The 19,138-nt window shown below is 38.5% G+C and overlaps 1 protein-coding gene across 1 annotated transcript in view; it reads right to left on the reverse strand.

The window, feature by feature from the left end:
- LOC141326062 (uncharacterized) overlaps nucleotides 1–19,138 on the reverse strand; it is a 629,392-nt gene that overhangs the window by 283,842 nt on the left and 326,412 nt on the right. Inside the window, 1 exon segment of the mRNA XM_073834763.1 lies at nucleotides 308–1,214. Within this exon segment, the coding sequence (XP_073690864.1) occupies nucleotides 308–1,214 (907 nt within the window).

The raw sequence follows: 19,138 nt of genomic DNA on the forward strand, positions 1-19,138 counted from the left end.
AGATTGTGGTTCTATCACAATTCTAACGATAATACAGACACCAAACAAAATCGCATGAAATTTTTAAATGAATGATTCAATGGCTCACTCAAGATTTACTGCATGAATCAGCATTTGTGAACAAATCCCTTGAATGAATGATGATTGAATCCATGATTTATTTATTAACTTAGCATACCCAGTTAAAAAAAAAGTCACCGCTCGCCACTGATGTGAAATACTTCTCTTCACTGTAAATTCTTACGTGAATTTCAAGGTTTGCTATATCTGTTTTTCCACAGTGATGGCACAATTAATTCTTTTTTACATCTGTAACTGTAAGCAGGTAAAAGGCTTCTCTCCTGTGTGAATTCTCATGTGCCTTCGACAGTCTGTTTTTTTTACGAAACTTTTTCCACATTCTTGGCAGGTGTGAGGCTTGTCACCAGAGTGGATTTTCTTGTGGGCTTCAAGGTTTACTTTTACAGAGAAACTTTTTCCACATTGTTGGCAGGTGTAAGGCTTCTCTCCTGTGTGAGTTCTTATGTGGCCATTAAGAGTTTGTTTACGTTTAAAACTCCTTCCACACTGAGGGCATGTGAAGGGCTTCTCTCCATTGTGAATTTTCATGTGGCTTTCAAGGTCTCCTTTTCGAAGGAAACTATTTCCACACTGTTGGCAGGTATAAGGTTTCTCTCCAGTGTGAATTCTTATGTGGACTTTAAGGTTTCCTTGATGAGTGAAACTCTTTCCACACTCAGGGCAGGTATAAGGCTTCTCCCCTGTGTGAATTCTCATGTGCCTTTGAAAGTCTGGTTTTTTAACGAAACTTTTTCCACATTCTTGGCAGGTGTAAGGCTTCTCTCCTGTGTGAGTTCTTATGTGGGCATTAAGAGTTTGTTTGCATGTTAAACCCCTTCCACATTGAGGGCATGTGAAGGGCTTCTCTCCAGTGTGAATTTTTATGTGGCTTTCAAGGTCTCCTTTTCGTAGGAAACTATTTCCACACAGTTCGCAGGTGTAAGACTTTTCTCCAGCATGAATTCTCATGTGTCCTTGAAAGACTGCTTTCGAAACGAAACTTTTTCCACATTGTTGGCAGGTGAAAGGCTTCTCTCCAGTGTGAATTCTCTCGTGTGCTTTAAGGTTTTCTTTTTTAGAGAAACTATTTCCACATTGTTGGCAGGTGTACGGCTTTTCTCCAGTGTGAATCCTCATATGGATTTCAAAGCTTGCTTTTGTATTGTAAATAATTCCACATTGTTGGCAGATAAAAAAAAAGACTTCCAAACCATGTCTTTTGAACTATTTTGTGTGTAGTCTTTTCAGTCTGTGAGGAACTTAAGTTCTCTTCAGTTATGAAATCAAGATGTTTCTCATACTGAATGTTGTCTTTGGATTCATTCAGCTCTTCACTCTCCTTTTTCAGAAGCATCAGGTCTAACGCAAAAAGAGATCAAAACAATTTTTTAATGACACAAAGCAAAACATCACATTCATACATGTAAACATCAAAACCAATCATATTCATATTCTTTCTTTCTTTCTTTCTTCAGTTGTTAAGAAATTTTTATTGAGGAAAACATTTTAGGATTTTTCTCCATATAATTGACTTCTTTGGTTCCCCTGAATTTGAACTGCCAAAATGCAGTTTACATGCAGCTTTAAAGGGCTCTAAACGATCCCAGGGTCTTACCTAGCAAAACAATCGATTATTCATTTTTTACAAATTACAATTTATATACCCTTTAACAGCAAATACTTGTCTTGGTCTAGTTCTGAATGAACTGTGTGTATTCCTGTTTATGATAGTTAGGGTAGGTCAAAAAACTCCCATCTCATTTTCTCGCAACAGAAACGCAATTTACAATAAAAAGGGTAAAACGGTGATGTAGGACGATTTTGAAAGTGGAGGAGAAAAATGAGATGTAAGTTTTTCAACATACTCTAATTGTTTGCTAAACAGGAATACACAGTGTTCATGCAGAGCAAGACCAAGATTAGCATTTTGTGGTTAAAAAGTATATGAATTGTAATTTTTAGAAAATAACTCATTGTTTCGATAGATAAGACCCTTCTACCTTGGCTGGGATTGTTTAGAGCCCTTTTAAGCCGCATTTAAACTGCATTTTGGAAGTTCAAACTCAGGGCACCATACATATCCATTATATGGAAAGAAATCCTGAAAAGTTTTCCTCAAAACCTTAATTTCTTTACAACTGAAGAAAGAAAGACAAATATCTTGGATGACAAGGGGCAGAGTACATTATATGTAAATATTTGTTCTGGAAGTGAACTAATGCTTTAAGGAGATTCTTGACTCAGGAGAATTGGTTAATTATAGACCATTCTCTTAGACAGTTAGAATTTTTATTTTTTTTGGCATGGTTTAATGCCATTGTTAGCATTGAGTGTATCTGACCACTACCACTTTGCTTTGTATAAATGAGTAGACATCTCATCAAACACAATTATGGAGTGACAGGGCTCAATATTACATCCTCTTTATGCTTCAATATGTTTACCCTGATAGACGGTGGGTCCCATTCCACACACTGATACACGTACATCTCGGAGACATCTATATAATGTCGGCATTTACATCTAAAAGACATCTGCAAGATGTAGTTTACTCATCTGCAATACGTCTATCGGACATTTCCTATCAGATGTCAAATGGTCATCTATTAAATGTATCAAGATGTTTATGTATGTAAAACTTACATCTTACTGATGTTTGTACACAGCAGATGCTTTCCAGATCAAGAGATCTTTAACAGACGTATGTGTGCTATCTGGGTAATCAAGAGTATGCGCAAATTTGTGTGAAATCAGTGCATGATTGTTTTCACAAACAATTCATAATTCACCAGCAACTGTTGTACTACAATTTAATTTAAATTTAAGAAAAATACATGTAGGAATAACTGAAACTACATTTACAAAAAAAGCATTTACTCTCCAAATTCAGAATCGGATTCTTAAGGCCAGAAATCGGACACTTGCTGTAAATCGAAACCTATCAATTCCTGTGTGCGATCTGCCAGGACCTTGCTTGCTAATCTAAGATTATCTTGTTACAAGAGGGGTGTCACCACCAACATGACAAAGCACTTTAATTTAACAGATTGTTAAAGATCTCGAACATGATTCGAACACCAATGTTGAGTCTATTACTAAACTACAACGATTTATCTGTTTCATTCCTCAACCTTTGACAACTGTGTGAATCAAATAATCACAGAAGTACTGGGATAAAAGTTTTTAGTTTGGATATAAACTTTGATATGTATGGTATAATAGAAGAAAATCACCATTTGAAAGTTATTTGACACTTCAAATAAAGATTTATAGATTACATTGTTGCGCTAGTAGGCAGCAAAAAAGGGGCTGTTAAAATGTATTTTTCTTTGAGTCATTGACTATGTTTACATGCGCACGAATAATGCGATTATTTTCAATAATCAGAGTAAGGACTTAATCGCATTATGATGTTTACATGTCAGGAGCAAAGCTCTTCACGCTGGTTTACATGGAATTACCATGGAATTATTCTTTGCATTATGTTCATGTCGTGCAATGTCCACAGCATAAACTCAGTGTGTCACCTTCTTCACCGCCATGGTTTCTAATCTGCAGGCAGCCACGGCACCAGAATATTTTCTCTAACGAGGCTAACGGGGGGCTAGACCAATATGTGGGGGTGCTAAGAAAATAATCGATATTCATGACGTCAAAGTTACTTAATGAAGAAATTGTGTGTGTTTTTTTTTAAAGAAAATCAGCTCTGGTACACACCACATTTAACAGAAGTATTAATACAAGTGACCAGAGCCCTGCATTCCAGCCCGAGCCCAACGGGCAGCAGAGAGCACGCCTTCAGCGCATTTTCAAGAGTTCCGCAAATCAGCGAACAAGCGCACATAAAAGGCTAAAGATTGCCTAAAGATTCCTGTTCCTGACCAAGACAGCCCATCCTCTTTGTTTTCTTTATAGTAAAAGTAGATATTGTTTGTGAGTGCACACAAATAAACAAAGACCCTTTACAGTTACGAATAATGTACTACTCTTACCTTTACAAGCAAAAAAGTCAGCGTATTTTAAGATGTTTGCAATGCATGTGATCACGCTAGAGCCTCCATGTCCTGTAAAGCGCGCGTTAGCATCCACTCTCCGCACAAATGATAGGATATGAGTCTTACAGCGCACATATAGGTTAAATGTTTAAACTAACTTATTGATATGCTTGAACTGTTTAATATCTATAGATTTTATTTTTGGCAAGTTGTGATGATTTTAAAAAGGCTAAATTGATCAAGCATATCAACTCATGGTCTGCCACTGGCCGCTTGGTCGTTAAAAATCAAATAAAAAAACGTATATTTAACAAAAAAAAATGCTCCAAACGTTTTTCTAAATTAACTTAATAAAAAACTGAAACAAAATATAATTACATTGCCATTTGGCCTATAACTGAACTATTTTAATAGCTGAAAAAGTCGTAAAATAAGCTGTTTTGGGAGAAGTGGCCACAAATTATCTCGGGTCAGACTCTTACCAAGTATTCTGATAAGCTGTTCGACAAGAGCTGGGCTAGGGCCTACATTTTAGGCCTTTTCAAAAACTTTTTACTTGCAAAGGAAAGACTTCAAAACTGGACATCACCATGCGCTCCGTGAGACTGGGTTGTGCGCTCTACATTAACACAATTCATATAAATGCGAACTGTGCATACTTTACACATAAATTAAACATTAAACGAACACCACATCTCAATCATAGTGATTATGTAATGGATTAAATGTAGCCTAATGCAGGAAACTGCGCTCACGTGTGGCAGATTACTGTGACAGATATGTGCTAACAGCACGGGACAGCACTCTTCTATCTCAGCTGCTTGGGGGGCTAAACCGGGGCTATTCAAAATTCTGACGGGATGTACACCCCCTAGCCCCTGTGTAGCGCCGTCCCTGTCTGCAGGTGAGTGGCACATCATTCGTGGAAGTCACAAGCACATGCGCACTCTTGTCAAAGCTGCAATACTGCGATTAAGGTGTTTACATGACTGTGTATTTTGATTAAAATCGGCGTGCCCCACCTATGTTAATACGATTATGCTTGCTGCGATTATGAGCTTAATCGCATTATTATAATCTAAGTATTGCATTTACATGAAGAAAAGTTTAATCGCAATATTGCCAAAATCTCATTATAATCGCATTAAGAGTGTCCATGCACTCATTCATTCAAGAGATTTGTTCAAAAACTTTACTGAAATAAAATAAAAATATCCTCTTAATGCCTTAAAAAAAGAAAAATGAGCCATTTTCTAATTTTTAACATTAAATTTAAAAAAAAACAAATGATCGGATGATACAAGGACCGACATATAATTTATAATACAATATCATTATTGGCAAATTAACACTAGAGTTTGTATGGTTAACACGTGATCAACAGTCGAACAGTACGATCCGAATCAAGAACCTGCTAAAGAGTCTCCATCTAATTGGATATTGGTCAAAGGAGATCTTTTAAATGAAAATAAGACAGAAGATCAATGTTATTGATAGCTTTGAAAATCTGTGATTCATCTCTCACAGGTCCATGTGACACTATTATATGAAGACGGCGTTTATTAAAGAGGAGAGTGAAGAATCATTTAGGCCCAATCCCAATTCTATTTTCTACCCCTTCCCCTACTCCTCGCCCCTTCCCCTTGTCCCTTGAAACGAAGTGGAAAGGGGAAGGGTTAAAATATTTCCCCTAAAAAAATGGGACACCACTACAACACTTATACGTCATCATACTTTGTCGCTAGTTCCTAACGTTACGTCAGAGGACATGCGCCTATGTTTATCACACATTCCAAGATGTCGCCGTCAGTCATAGCAGTGTGGATTGCAGCGATTTTTTTGCATTTGTCTTCAGCAAATTTTGTGAGATGAAGGAGACGACGATATCTTCGCCACTTAAGTTTGCTGGTGGATCGGGCTGAAGTGAGTATAATGACTGCAAAAATGTTTTGTTGAATTTAACATAGCCAACTACACAGCTCGCTTACGTTAACTGCTAACGGTTAGCTGGACATGTACGTTAAATAAACTAATGTTTTCGTGTTGTATGTGCACGTTTACATACACTGTAAAACGTTTTCACCAGATTCAACTTAAAAACCTAAGTTCAGCAGCTGCCTTAAGTTTTTAAGTTAAATCAGCTTAAAACTACAAGTCATTTTAATGTATTACAATCAAAATGAGTTGATTCAACTTGTTAGTTGACAGGACTTAAGTTGATTCAACTTAATTTTTAAGGCAGCTGCTAAACTTAGGTTTTTAAGTTGAAACTGGTGAAAACGTTTTTACAGTGTACATTTGTTAGATTCATATAACAACAGACAACAGTTGTTTGATGGTTACGTGGAAGCATATTGTTTTCATATGTTTATACCCTATTATGTATTAACTTTACTCTGTAAATTGTTTACAATCGTACATGGTAGCCTTTTGCAGATTAGCTTTTTTACTTTGGTTTAGGGCGATAAATGACATGTCAGTCCAAATGCAGATTAATGAGGGGAACTTCTTTGTTACAGGCTGATGGTCCAGTATCATACTGCAGGCTAAACCATAACGTGCCAATTCTGCGGTTGTGGTTTGATGAGAAGCTTGAGCTGAAGCAGGATTTTCGCCTGAGCAGAAGAGCCATGAATGCTTTACAGAGAACATGACCATGGCTGGGGTAATCAGCTGGAAACTCTTATCTATGTTTACTGGCTGGCACATGGACTATCATACCAGGTAGTGTCCAGTGTTTTCAATGTCCCAAAAGCAACAGTCCATTGTGTAATCCACAAAGTGGCACAAACATATGGGTCAAACTAAAGTATGTCATCTTCTTTCCACGAGCAGAGGAGCTGCAGAGAGTGGGACCAGGATTTGTTGAACTGTCAAGAACTCCTGCATTTAAAAATGTTGTTGGTGCAATAAATGGCAAGTAGCCTGACAAGCCAGACCCACATAAATGTAGGGTCTGGGCACTCTCCATAGACAGCGCTCAACCGGAGGGGCGGGATAAACGGTTGTCTTTTAAACTCCCTCTCCATGCAATAGGATAGCGCTACAACCAATCAGAGCAACGAAGAAAGTGACGTAGTCAACTCCAAATTTACATCCTTCTTTTGTAAGAACGACCTTAGTGCAGTTTCTTGTTCTTTTCTCAGAGAAAAGCTTAACTCCAAGTCTTTCAGAGTGGCGGCCAAAGCCGATTCGAAAGAAAGTTGTTCGCTAGCAGCAGCCATCGCTCTCTCTCTCACGCATCGATTTTGGATTTTTGGAAATCTCAAGTGAACGGAGAGTTACTAGACTGCCGTTGGAAGCAAATGTAATTTGCTGCCGCTAGGGGTGCGTCTAGATTCTAGGCTAGATTGCAAGCACATCAGGATCAAACCCCCACGGCCATTTAAACTACAAGGGCTTTTATTCCATCAGCATGCAAGCAATATGTGATTCCTGTGGACGGTTCCTAGATTTGTTGGTTATCCAGGGTCAGTTCATGACACACGTGTACTGAAAAACAGTTCATTTTATAGGGCACAACGGTATCCCCCTACAGGGTACATTATACTGGGTGATGGAGGCTATCCATATTTAGACACCCCAGTCTGCTTGTTTACACCCTACAAAGAGCCAGTGAATGGACAAAACCAGAGGCGGCTCAATTACTACCACTCAAGGGGAGGCAGCATAGTTGAAAGGGCTTTTGGCATAATGAAGACAAGATGGAGGTCTACACTTTTTAAAGCCTTGGAAGTCAAGCCAACATTTGCACCCCAGGGGTCCGTTCTTCGTACATCGCTTACTACATCCAAGATCAAATGACACATCTAAGATCAAATCATCTCGCTAACTATGAGCTCGCTATTCCGGTTCTCCGAACGCACCTGTTGTTTATGATCAGTATAGCTGGATGAAGTTATTTGAGATCAATGGGTGGCTTAAAAGGGGCTACGTATCGATAGTAAATACATTGATCTGCAACTCTTTGATTGGTCGGGGAAAATATCGAAGGAGCGCGCTCAGTATTTTTCTGCAGCAGAGCAAGAACTTTTGATTGAGGGATTTCAGGAGTTTCAGAGTTTAATTAAAACGCAAGGGGACTATGCAAAGGCTGCAAAAGCAAGGAGAGAGGGCTGGCAGAAATTTGCTGACAAATTAAACTCGTAATATTATATTATATTATATTATATTATATTATATAGTATTATATTTTATTTTATCCTCTTTCACATTAGAGCCACAACAGGACCCACTAGAACATGGGAACAAGTAAAAGTGAAATATAACAACAATCAAATCCAGCTAACTTAGTTAGCGAGGTACGAAGAACGGACCCCTGGTTGTAACTATAGCTGATCATACTCTATTTTTCTTTACACCCTGACAAGACTACACAACTATATTTAAAATCTTAACAAGCGAAAAGAACAATGACCAAAAACCTCCACCCATCTAGATCTTGATTGAGTGATGTACTGGTGTTATTTTTCCACAATTAAGAACCAAGTTGTTGCATTCATTTAAAATAATAATAATAATTATATCCTTCTTCCACCTAATACTAATTTTAATTATACCTGACAAAATGAACAAGAATTGTATGGTTAATATTAGTGTAAAGGAACAGCGTAAAAGGAAATATGGGACATCTGACCTCCGACCTCCAACCTAAAATGAGTTAGTTAATGACACCCTTGAGTTATAAGTTATAAGCAATAAACAGCATCAAATTTGAGCTTGTCTCAGTCTGTCTGTAAAAATCTACCTGTTCCTAGAGATGCATTGAGATTTTGTTCCTCACAATTATATTGTGTGTCTTAATGTAAAGAAAAAGGAAAGGATGTGATGTGTTGCCAAGTATGGTGACCCACACTTTGAATTTGTGCTCTGCATTTAACCCATCCAAGTGCATTGTGGTATCTTGAAGAGAACACTGATCATTCACCAACAATCCCTGCCAGACCTGAGACTCAAACCCGCAACCTTTGGGTTACAAGTCCAACCATTAGGCCACTACTTACATTAAGACGGCCGTACACAGTGCGAATTCGGACGGTCAGAAGATCGTATGGCCACACACACGTCAAGAGTGACGGACACAGTGTTACACGGCACAATTTTAAAACCTGACGATTTCCGAGGCAATCACATTCATGAAGTTCCACGCCAAAAACATGGACTCCGAAGAAGAGATCTTTTTCTTTGTGGCAGCAATGGCTTGCAAAAAAACTATAGCTAGCAATAGCTGTAGCAGACAATAGGTGACAGCTCACCTGATAAATGTAGCTCTTGGTAAATGTAGCTGCCATGTTCATCTTCTTCTGTGGTTTTCTTTTCTTTAGCTTCTGATTGGTCATTTCCAGTTTGATCAACAAATCGGCTCGTTCAACAGCACACACGTCAGGCTTTCAATCCGACAGCTCCCGAAGTTTTTTGACATGTTTAAAAATGATCGTGAGGTCGGGAACTGCTCGTCTCGTCATTTCTCACACACCATACGAGAAGAGACGATTTCCTCCGATAACCAAAAAAAAAAAAAAAAAAATTAAAAGAAATCGCATGCAAGCTCTTACGACCTCAAAAATCGCACGTGTACGACCGCCTTTAGTAATACTGAGGATGACATAAGTCACAACAGATGCACAAAAAAGTCACTTTAGTGCACTAGTTAGGTGTTTGATCAACTGTTTATGTCTCTCTCTCTCTCAAATATTTTTATTTTATTTTGCTGCAGTTCAATATAAAGCTAGTGGTCACTGAGTGTATTATTTGCTCACCAAATATCTTTAAATAAAGAACAAAGATAAACAGCATGCAGTGACTCAAATAGGACAAATGTTTAATTATTTTATAAGTAGGCTGGTGCTGGTGATTATGTAATGAACATTCACTGCTATTTACATTTTAATATCGAACTCTTAAAGATAGCAAGAAAAAAAATCACAATTAAAACAAATGTCAAGTTAAAGTGTCATTGTTTGCAAAATTAAGTTTTTTTGTCAGACGCTGTTTTTATTGTTTTCTAATCAGAAGTAGGTACTGTTTAATGTTACACAAAATAACTTTTCTGTAGAGCTGAACATTTTAATAAGGATCAAATGAGTGACTTTGAGAATGAAAACCAACCTGTTTGTTCCTCAGTGTCTTCATTCTTGACTTCAATCTTCATGTCTTCACTCTCCTCTTTATTAAATGTCATCTTTGTTTGTTGTTCCTCTGTATCTTCATGTTTGACTCTGAATGTATCTTCAATCTTCATGTCTTCACTCTCCTCTTTAATAAACTCCATCTTTATAATAGTGTGTCACGTGGATCTCAGTTGCTTCAGCAGGAGTTTTTCTGTGGGTTTGGTAGAAATAAAAATAAATGTAAACTAAATCTCTGGGTGCGTCTCAATCAGCTCCCTAGTTTAGTAGTCAGCACACTTGTAAGGGAGTCAGTCAGAGTGAGTGTTAATGGACTTAAAAGAACACAAATACTCAAGGTTCACATTTGTATTTAGATTGCTATTTAGTATTTGCTGATTTGTAGATTATATTTATTGGATTAAACTTTTATTAAAAACATTTGCTATTTAGTATTTGCTTTTTTATGAAAACGTGCAATTGTTTGTAGTCGTTGTTATTACACGTGTTTGTTGTTTTCGTTGCATTTCCAGTGTTTTGAGCAGCAGATGTCGACAGTGTGCAGCGATTCGAGTGATTCAAAACAGTGAATCATTTTGTGAATCGATTGATTCGGAATTTCGAAAAGCTCCGTTTCTATCAACATTACTGACAGTGACCGAATTCATTAGGAAAAATTATTCACTATATAGGGATTACGTGTCACTAAATAAAGCATTACAGTGGCTAACAAGTGGCTAACAATTCATTTCACAGTTGTATATGCAATTCTCTAAACAAGTTGTACTGATTTAAACACTTTCAGTTGTTAAAAGCACACACCTTCCTCCGTTTGAATCCCAGACGCAGGAGCGCGCCGCAGCCTTATGACGTCACATCTCCAGAACAAAATAAAAGTATTGTTCGCTAAAATCAATATAATTTTAGATTACAAAAGTATAAAATGGTACAGCCGTATCTATACCTAGGATAAATTGAAGGGATCAACTGTAGATTTATCAAAAGTCCAAATTTATATGTAATACATCACAACATTTGTGATATTCTCAACCAAGAAGAGAGATTTAACTATTATGAACTGAAATGGAATCCTTATAACAATGTATGCATCTTATTACATCTTAATTTCTCCCCAGAACAGCAAGACAGTAAATCAGACATCAGCTTTTTTTTTTTTTTTTTTTTAAAGGTCAATGACTGTAAATGATTACATTGACTGGGGTTTTGTACAGTTGATTTTGACTGTCTGAATAAAAAAAAAATCTTTAATTAAAATGGTTTAAATAATTTATTTTAAAATGTTAATGTGATTTACATTTTTACAGAGTATCTTTATTAAAATTGGCAGACAGTATAATTTTTACACGTCTCCTTATGTTTCTAGTCTTTTACATTGTTCTTATTTGGTTTCTCCCTTAAGGTTTAATGGTGTTTGGCAAACAGAAGTGTGTGTGTTAGTGTCACCCGCTGGACTGGAGTGTGAAGCGCCGAAAGGAGGGAAAATATAATGGGGAAATGACTTTGGCTGTATCCGAAATCGCCCCCTATACCCTCAAATAGGGCACTATTTGAGTGAACGGCCATTTTAAGTGGTGTCCGAAACCATAGTGGACATTATCGAGTGCACTCATTCAATCCCACCATGCACCGCAATAACGAGTGTACAACCGATGTACACTCCATGCACTCCAAGGCTAGAGAATACCCATAATGCACTGCGCGCCGAATGAATTCCCGCGTCTGACCACGAGATGGCATCCACAGCGGAATCCTATAGGTGTAAGTTGCTAAATATTTAATTATTTAATTTATTTAATCGTTTTTTATTACTAATAGACAGCTTGCTAAGTGTTAAATAATTATCACAGGGTCCGACCAAGAAGTGGAAAATCTAATCCGTTTGAGGGCGGAGAAGAATCACTTGTTCTCTGGCAAAAGAAATGCAGCTCAGCGTGGATGGGAGTAAGTCTCTTGTCTTTTATTATATATATGTTTTATATATTTATCTAGTGGGAGCTTCAATTGCCAAATTTACATTTGTCCCCTACATTGGGCCCCTAATATTACCTGAGTCATTGAGGAGTTGAAAGCAGAGGGGGGCTCACCTGGGACGCCAGGTGCTGCCGATGAGCCCTCTGGAGGTGTCGTGGGCCTATCATTGAAACACCAGTGAAGGAGGGTGCCCACCTGATGACCCCGATGAAGCTAAATCCCCCATTCTCATCCCACTCAATCACCATCACAGTGAGGAAAATACACTGATTGATGCATTGTCACCACTCATACCTCAGGTCTTAAAAATGGGATTGCTTCATCTAGTCCTAAAACATAACTGTCAACACGCAAGTAAATGTTATGTCTTTATTGAATTATACAGTGAAGTCAAAATGCCACATTCAGAATAGGTGCTGCTATCAAGTGTTGCCTTCATGAGAGACTGATACAATTAATTATGCACTGAAAAAAGTGATTTTGGAGAGTGGTAAATATAATCTGTGGAAACCATATAAAATTTACATGATTATTGCAGCCAGCCAACGAATTCTAAAGTAATGGGTAAATTCTACATATGTTACCCATTCGTCAACAGTAAGAACCATCACATAGAAAAATGCAGTAAAATATACCCCCAAACCCTGAGTTTTTTTTTTTTTTTTTTGCTTTAAATTGCGCATGCGTCAGCCCGCGTTTTTGAGTGAGTGTCGGCGACGCTATTTACATAGGAGTGCTGTAGTATATATATATATATATATATTTTTTTTTTTTTAATTATGAGATATTACACTTCACTTGTATTCGGCGTTCGTTTGTTTAACATGCCATTACTTGAAATCAAAGTTTTAATCTGTCGCTGGCGTCACCATGGCTCGGGACACATCAAGCCGACGGTCGGCCGTTGGGCAACGTCGGACCGTCGGTCAAACAGCTTGATTTATTGTGTTCCACGCGTCGGTTTGATGTGTTCAAATAAACAAATTGACCCCACGCCAACGCAAGGCAACGGCACGTCTGCTTTCGTCGCTGCTAGTTCTTTGCCATCGGTTTGTTGCGTCTGCACAACTGCCGGTAAGTTGAAATGCCGTCGTGGTGTGCTTTTTATAAGATTAGTCAGCATCTGACCGCTGTGTCTGACCGCTGGTTTTAAGGTTAGAAACTAGTCAACGCCAGCTTTTTCTAATATATTGAAGGGCGCAGGATTAAAAAATAAAAACATAGTAACGTTACCAATGTAATCCACGAGTGTGTGTGAAAACACCAACTGTTGCTGCACCTAAGTTTTTTAAGGAATTGTGGGATCACCTACAACATTTTAGAATTGATTTTATATTTGTTATTGTTAGAACATCAGTGCTTAATAAATGTTTTCATAATTTTGTAATATGTTCTATGAAGTACATTACATCTATGAAGCTAATTATATGAAGCATGAATATTAATATATGTAATTGCAATGCCTTTATTTAAGTAAGTACACAGTCTGTTATTTCTGCATGACCGGCCCTTGTCAGACAGACAGACTGCCCAGATCAGAGGAGCACTGATAAACTACCATTTTCCCCCAATTAATCACCGGTCTGCAAATAGCCGCCTGGTTCTTTTAAACGTCTGGGGTTATAATCTATTTTGCGTATTAAACACCCACCCGAATAAACAAAGGGGGTGATTATTTGCATTGAGGTAAACCCCAAATCATCTGTACTTTCTGTAATTTGTTTTGTGTAATTTTTGTTTTTATTTCTGTTGCAGGCAGAGTCTGTGTATGTGGAGACTCACTGATAGACCACTGTTACCAGTTGACACATCCACCCACGTCCCCACCACAAGTGTATCCTATACAGGTATGAAAGTTTTCCAAATAAAATAAATCACATTGTCCTTAAAGGTATAGTTACCTTAACTAAAGTCCTCAGTTATGGGAAAATGAACTGGAAATGCAAGTTGTGCAAATTCACAACATCAAAAAGATTGGACCTGCTGAAACACAACAGACTAATACATGAGCATTTAGGTCGAGTCCACTCCATACCCTGCCTCTATTCAGATTGTCCTTGCACAGTCAAGACATGGGGAGCATTAAGGACACATTTGTCAAGGCATCATTCTCAGTCAACCCAGCCGGGAAACATCATTTCGTTTACATGCATTGTCTGTAATTCATGCTCTTTTGACAATGAGAGGCATTTTTTTGAACATCTTGGTGGCCATCTAAAAAAGTTTGAAACTGTGCCATGTGTTTTTGAGGGTTGTGATTATAAGACCAACAAATATACAACATTCCACAGCCACAAGAGTAGAAAACACAACCCACATTTGTTGGAAGATTTCAAGACTAATGTTCTTTATCAACACCAAAACAACCCGGATGAAGAAAGTGATTTTGTTGAGGATGAAAATGACTGTGGCTTAGTCCTTGAGGAGGATGAGGACTTAAACAAAATTATTACTAAAAGAGTGGGGTTGCTCCTCCTCAAAATGGAGAACATTTTTAATGTCTCCAACTCATGCATTAATGAACTAGTAGAGGAATTTCATTTCCTTACAGCGTCTGCATCTGGCCCCGTCATTAAAGAGATCATTCTGAGTACTTTGAGAAAACATGGCTGTACATTTGAAGACTCAGTGATATCAGAACTGGTCAAAGACCTTTGCCAGCTAAGCCCTGTCTGTGCTGCTTTACGAGTGGATGGGCCTTTCAGCAGTAAGTTCAGGAGAGAGCAATTTAGTAAGGAGCATCTCTCAACGATTGAACCAGTTGAGTACATACTTGATAGTACAGAGAAAAAATCATTTCAGTATATACCAATCCTCCCATTATTATCTCAACTTGTGAACAACAGCCACATTCAAAACACAATATTACAATACAAAAAGCCATCTGATGCCTCTTCTGGATACAAATCATTTAATGATGGATCTTTACTAAGAGAAAACAGCTTTTTATGTGAGGATGAACTTAAACTCCCACTCATATTATATATAGATGACTTTGAGATATGCAACCCTCTGGGAACATCCCGCAAGAAGCATAAAGTCACAGCAGTGTACTGGGTGTTCGCAGACATACATGCCACATTGAGATCTACACTGACTTCCATTTACTTAACCATTTTGTGCAAGGCAAATGATGTCAACCAGTATGGCTATGCAAAGGTTTTGGACCCACTGCTCAGAGATTTGAAGTCCTTTGAAGATGAAGGTATTTTTGTTTCAAGTCTGGGCAAAGTGGTCAAGGGCACTGTACTTGCTGTAGTCGCTGACAATCTTGGTGCTCACTCAATAGGTGGCTTTGTTGAGAGCTTTTCAGCTTCACATTTCTGTCGCTTTTGCATTGGAGAACGGTCACAGATCCAGGAGCATGAAGTAGGAGAAGGACTGTTTACTCCACGGACTAAGTCCAACTATGCCATGCATGTCAAAGCAGCACTGTCTGATCCAGCAGAAAGTCACCACTGCAGAGTTAAAAGACAGTGTCCCATCTCAGACAGACTCAGTAACTTTCATGCTATATCAGGTTATCCCCCTGATGCTTTGCATGATTTGCTCGAAGGAATTGTACCTGTGGAAATATCACTCTGTCTTGATGTGTTAATCAGAAAGAAATACATCTCTCTTCAGGAGCTCAACCATTCCATACGTTGCTTTCCTTACAAATGGAGTGACAAAAGAAACTGTCCACAACCCATTGCCCCGAATTTCAACTTGCGAAAAAGCGTAGGAGGTAACGCACACGAAAACTGGTGTTTGTTGAGAATGATGCCACTCATGATTGGTGACAAAGTCCCAGAAGATGAGCCTGCTTGGGAGGTTTTGATGACCCTTAAAGATGTTGTGGAGCTTGTCATGGCTCCTCTCCACACAGATGAGACAATAGGATACATGCAAAGTAAGATCTCAGAACACCGTTACAGGTATTTTGAAGTGTTCCCAGAGGAGAAAGTTCGACCAAAACACCACTTTCTCGAACACTATCCTTGGCTTACAACTGTTTACGGGCCACTGGTACACTTCTGGACTATGCGGTTTGAAGCCAAACATCGATTCTTTAAAAGGATTGTGAGGCAGACTGGGTGTTTTAGAAACATTCTCATGACAATGGCAAGAAAACACCAATCAATGATTGCGTATCATACCAACAGTTGCAACAACCAAAGGCCAGCACTGTCAGTGTCCCAGAGGACTCTTGTGGCAGTTGATGTTCTTAAAGATGGCATTAAGGAGTCCTTTGCAAGGAAGTTCCCTGGGGAAGAGTTTGTGAACATGACAAATAAAGCAACCATTTTAGGCACAGACTATAATATTGGCATGATGCTGCCGTTTGGCTCAACAGGAGGCCTACCTGACTTTGGAGAAATCCAGCAAATAATCATTGTGCGTGAAACTCCTGTCTTTGTTCTGAAATTGCTTAGTGGCTGGTATTGTGAACACCTGAGGAGTTTCAAAGTAGAGCCAACAGGAGAGACAGAAATCCTTAAACATTCTGAATTAAAAGAAACATACCCCTTGGCTGCATACAATACAGCAGATGGCCGTATGGTGACCCTTAAACACTTCATTTGCACATCAGAGTAAGTGTAATGGGTTGATTTTATTTATGTTGTCATATCAAATATGTGTGCACTTTTCAAGTAGATATTGAAACAATTACTTAATAGCTGTATGGACAGGAATCCTGTCTTATTTATTTATTGTAATGTTTATTTAACAGGGACGATTGCCACAGAAAATGGGAAAATGTGATGCATACTTACTCTCCTTTCTTCTCCTCCTTTCCTCATCTACCTCTTCTTAAAATAATAATGACAATCAACGATTTTGTATTGAAATTTCCACTTAACTGAATATCTGTTTATTGCTTTGGCAGAAGAATATTGAAGCAAACCTATGCAAGTAAGCTCATCAACTATTAATAACCTGTCTCAATTTCTTTTCTTTCTCTGTCTCTACAGCTGAGGAAACACACCAAACAACAATGGCGGTCCATTTAAGAGTAATTTTAGAAGAACACAACATTCAAAAGTTGAAACTTCCAACAGGAATTCCAAATACAGTGGAAGATCTTGTTTCCATAGTTACTGAAACTTTTCAATTGCATGGGGAAATTGGACTACTATACCAAGACAAAGACTTTGACAATGAGTTTTTCAGTGTCACCTCAACTGCTGACTTGTATGACAAGGCCACTGTTAAAGTGATCCTAAAAGAGCCGACGATAACCCTTGACCTACACCCAGTACTTGAATCATCTTCATTGAGTTCAGTGAGCACCTATCCTGCAAGTACGACTGAAATGGACATCTGCCCTGCAGATCATGATTCATCCTCAGAGGTGTCAAACTACGCATCGTCAAGTTCCACTGACACCATTATTCTCCCTGATTCATGTCGCTCTGCTGCATGGCCAGTGCCATTCCAAGTACCGGAGTTTTCCCGAGACATAGAACTCATCCTCGCAGAGGCAAACAACTCATATGATGCCACTGGAAGACACTTCATGGATGCCAGTGTTAAATCAGCAATAATGCAAGAGCTTGCAAAAGTAATTTTTTCTTACACTGCTTACCCAACCAATGAGCAAATCCTCTCAGTGGCTGAAGCCTTGGTTTCTAAGTTTCCGTGTCTTAGGGAGCCGGGATCATTTGCAGGCTTATATGGCTGGCAGCAGCGCATAAAAAACAAGATGCACAATTACCGTGCCAAGCTAAGATCTCGAAAATATTCTTACCCGGAAATTGAAATCAACACCTTAAAAAGGAAGCATCCAGGTGATGCAGTGCCTTCGAAAAATATAAAAAAGCCCAAAAAAGCAGAGGTTAATTACCTCCCTCCGCACCCTACTGGTGAAAGCCAAGAGACTCTGGAGAAAGAGAGGCTTGAATTAATTTGTGAAATTACAAAGAAAAACAATGCAAAGATAATTTCAGAAAAAATGAATAAAACCTTCTCTAGCCGAAGAGTTGAAGTGGTCAGCCTCAGCCCCTCTGTGGGTGTGTTTAAAGAAAGGTGGCCAGCATTATTCACTGAGGCTCAGGTGAGAATGTCTTGTAATTTTTTCTTCCCACTAGGATACATTCATATGATTACTATGAGAGCTGGTCTTTAATTTAAAATGTAATTTTTGGTCCTTTTACTTCCTAGATCAAGGAGGAGTTTAGACGCATCACAACAGTTTCCTTGGAGGAGACATTCATGCGGAAGCTTGATGAGTACACACCAGGTCTTTTGCGGCTAATGCGTGCCAAAGGAGGAGCAACTGGTTGCAAGATGCGTCCTCTGCTGGACACTTTAAATGACGTATGTTATTTTTTTTTTACAAATATGTAATTATTGATATGAGTGAATTAAAAGTAAAGTAATTTGTAAACAATTGCTTTGTTGTGCGCAAAGTTGAGCTCCTTACCAACTTAAACTACCTTTTAACATCAATGTGTGAATTCAGTCTTATCCATCCATTTTCTTTACTGCTTTGTCTGTTCGGGTCACAAGATTTTTGAGCCAACCCAGCATTTATCAGGCGAAGGGGCAGGGTTCAGTCTGGACAGGTCGCCAGTCTGTTTCAGGGCTGGAATTTAGTCTTAGTATATGTAAATCACTCCCCTCTCCGCTAACAGTCTTATCACTAAATTGTATCTCCTTACAGACACAGAACATTGAGAAAAAAAGAGATGCTGTTGTCTGCTGCCTCATTAACTACCTCGGTGAAAGACAAGAAGATCTTTTCCATGACTGCCAGGTATGTCATATTGATAACAGATTTTTGATTAACTCAAGGGATCCTCCTCTCCTCTCGCATCCGCCTTCTCCTTTTGCCTTCCACTCCCCCTCCGCTCACCTTTTAGATAAACTGAAATATATTGAAACAGCATCTTAAATAAAATAAAAATGTGTATGCTTTTTGTTTGTTTCTTTTTCACATGTAGGAATGTGAGGACTACACAGACAAAACGATGAAGGTGATTGTGAAGCACAATGTCATGG

The sequence above is a fragment of the Garra rufa genome, chromosome 2 (genome assembly GCF_049309525.1).
Source record: "Garra rufa chromosome 2, GarRuf1.0, whole genome shotgun sequence".
Lineage (NCBI taxonomy): Eukaryota > Metazoa > Chordata > Actinopteri > Cypriniformes > Cyprinidae > Garra > Garra rufa.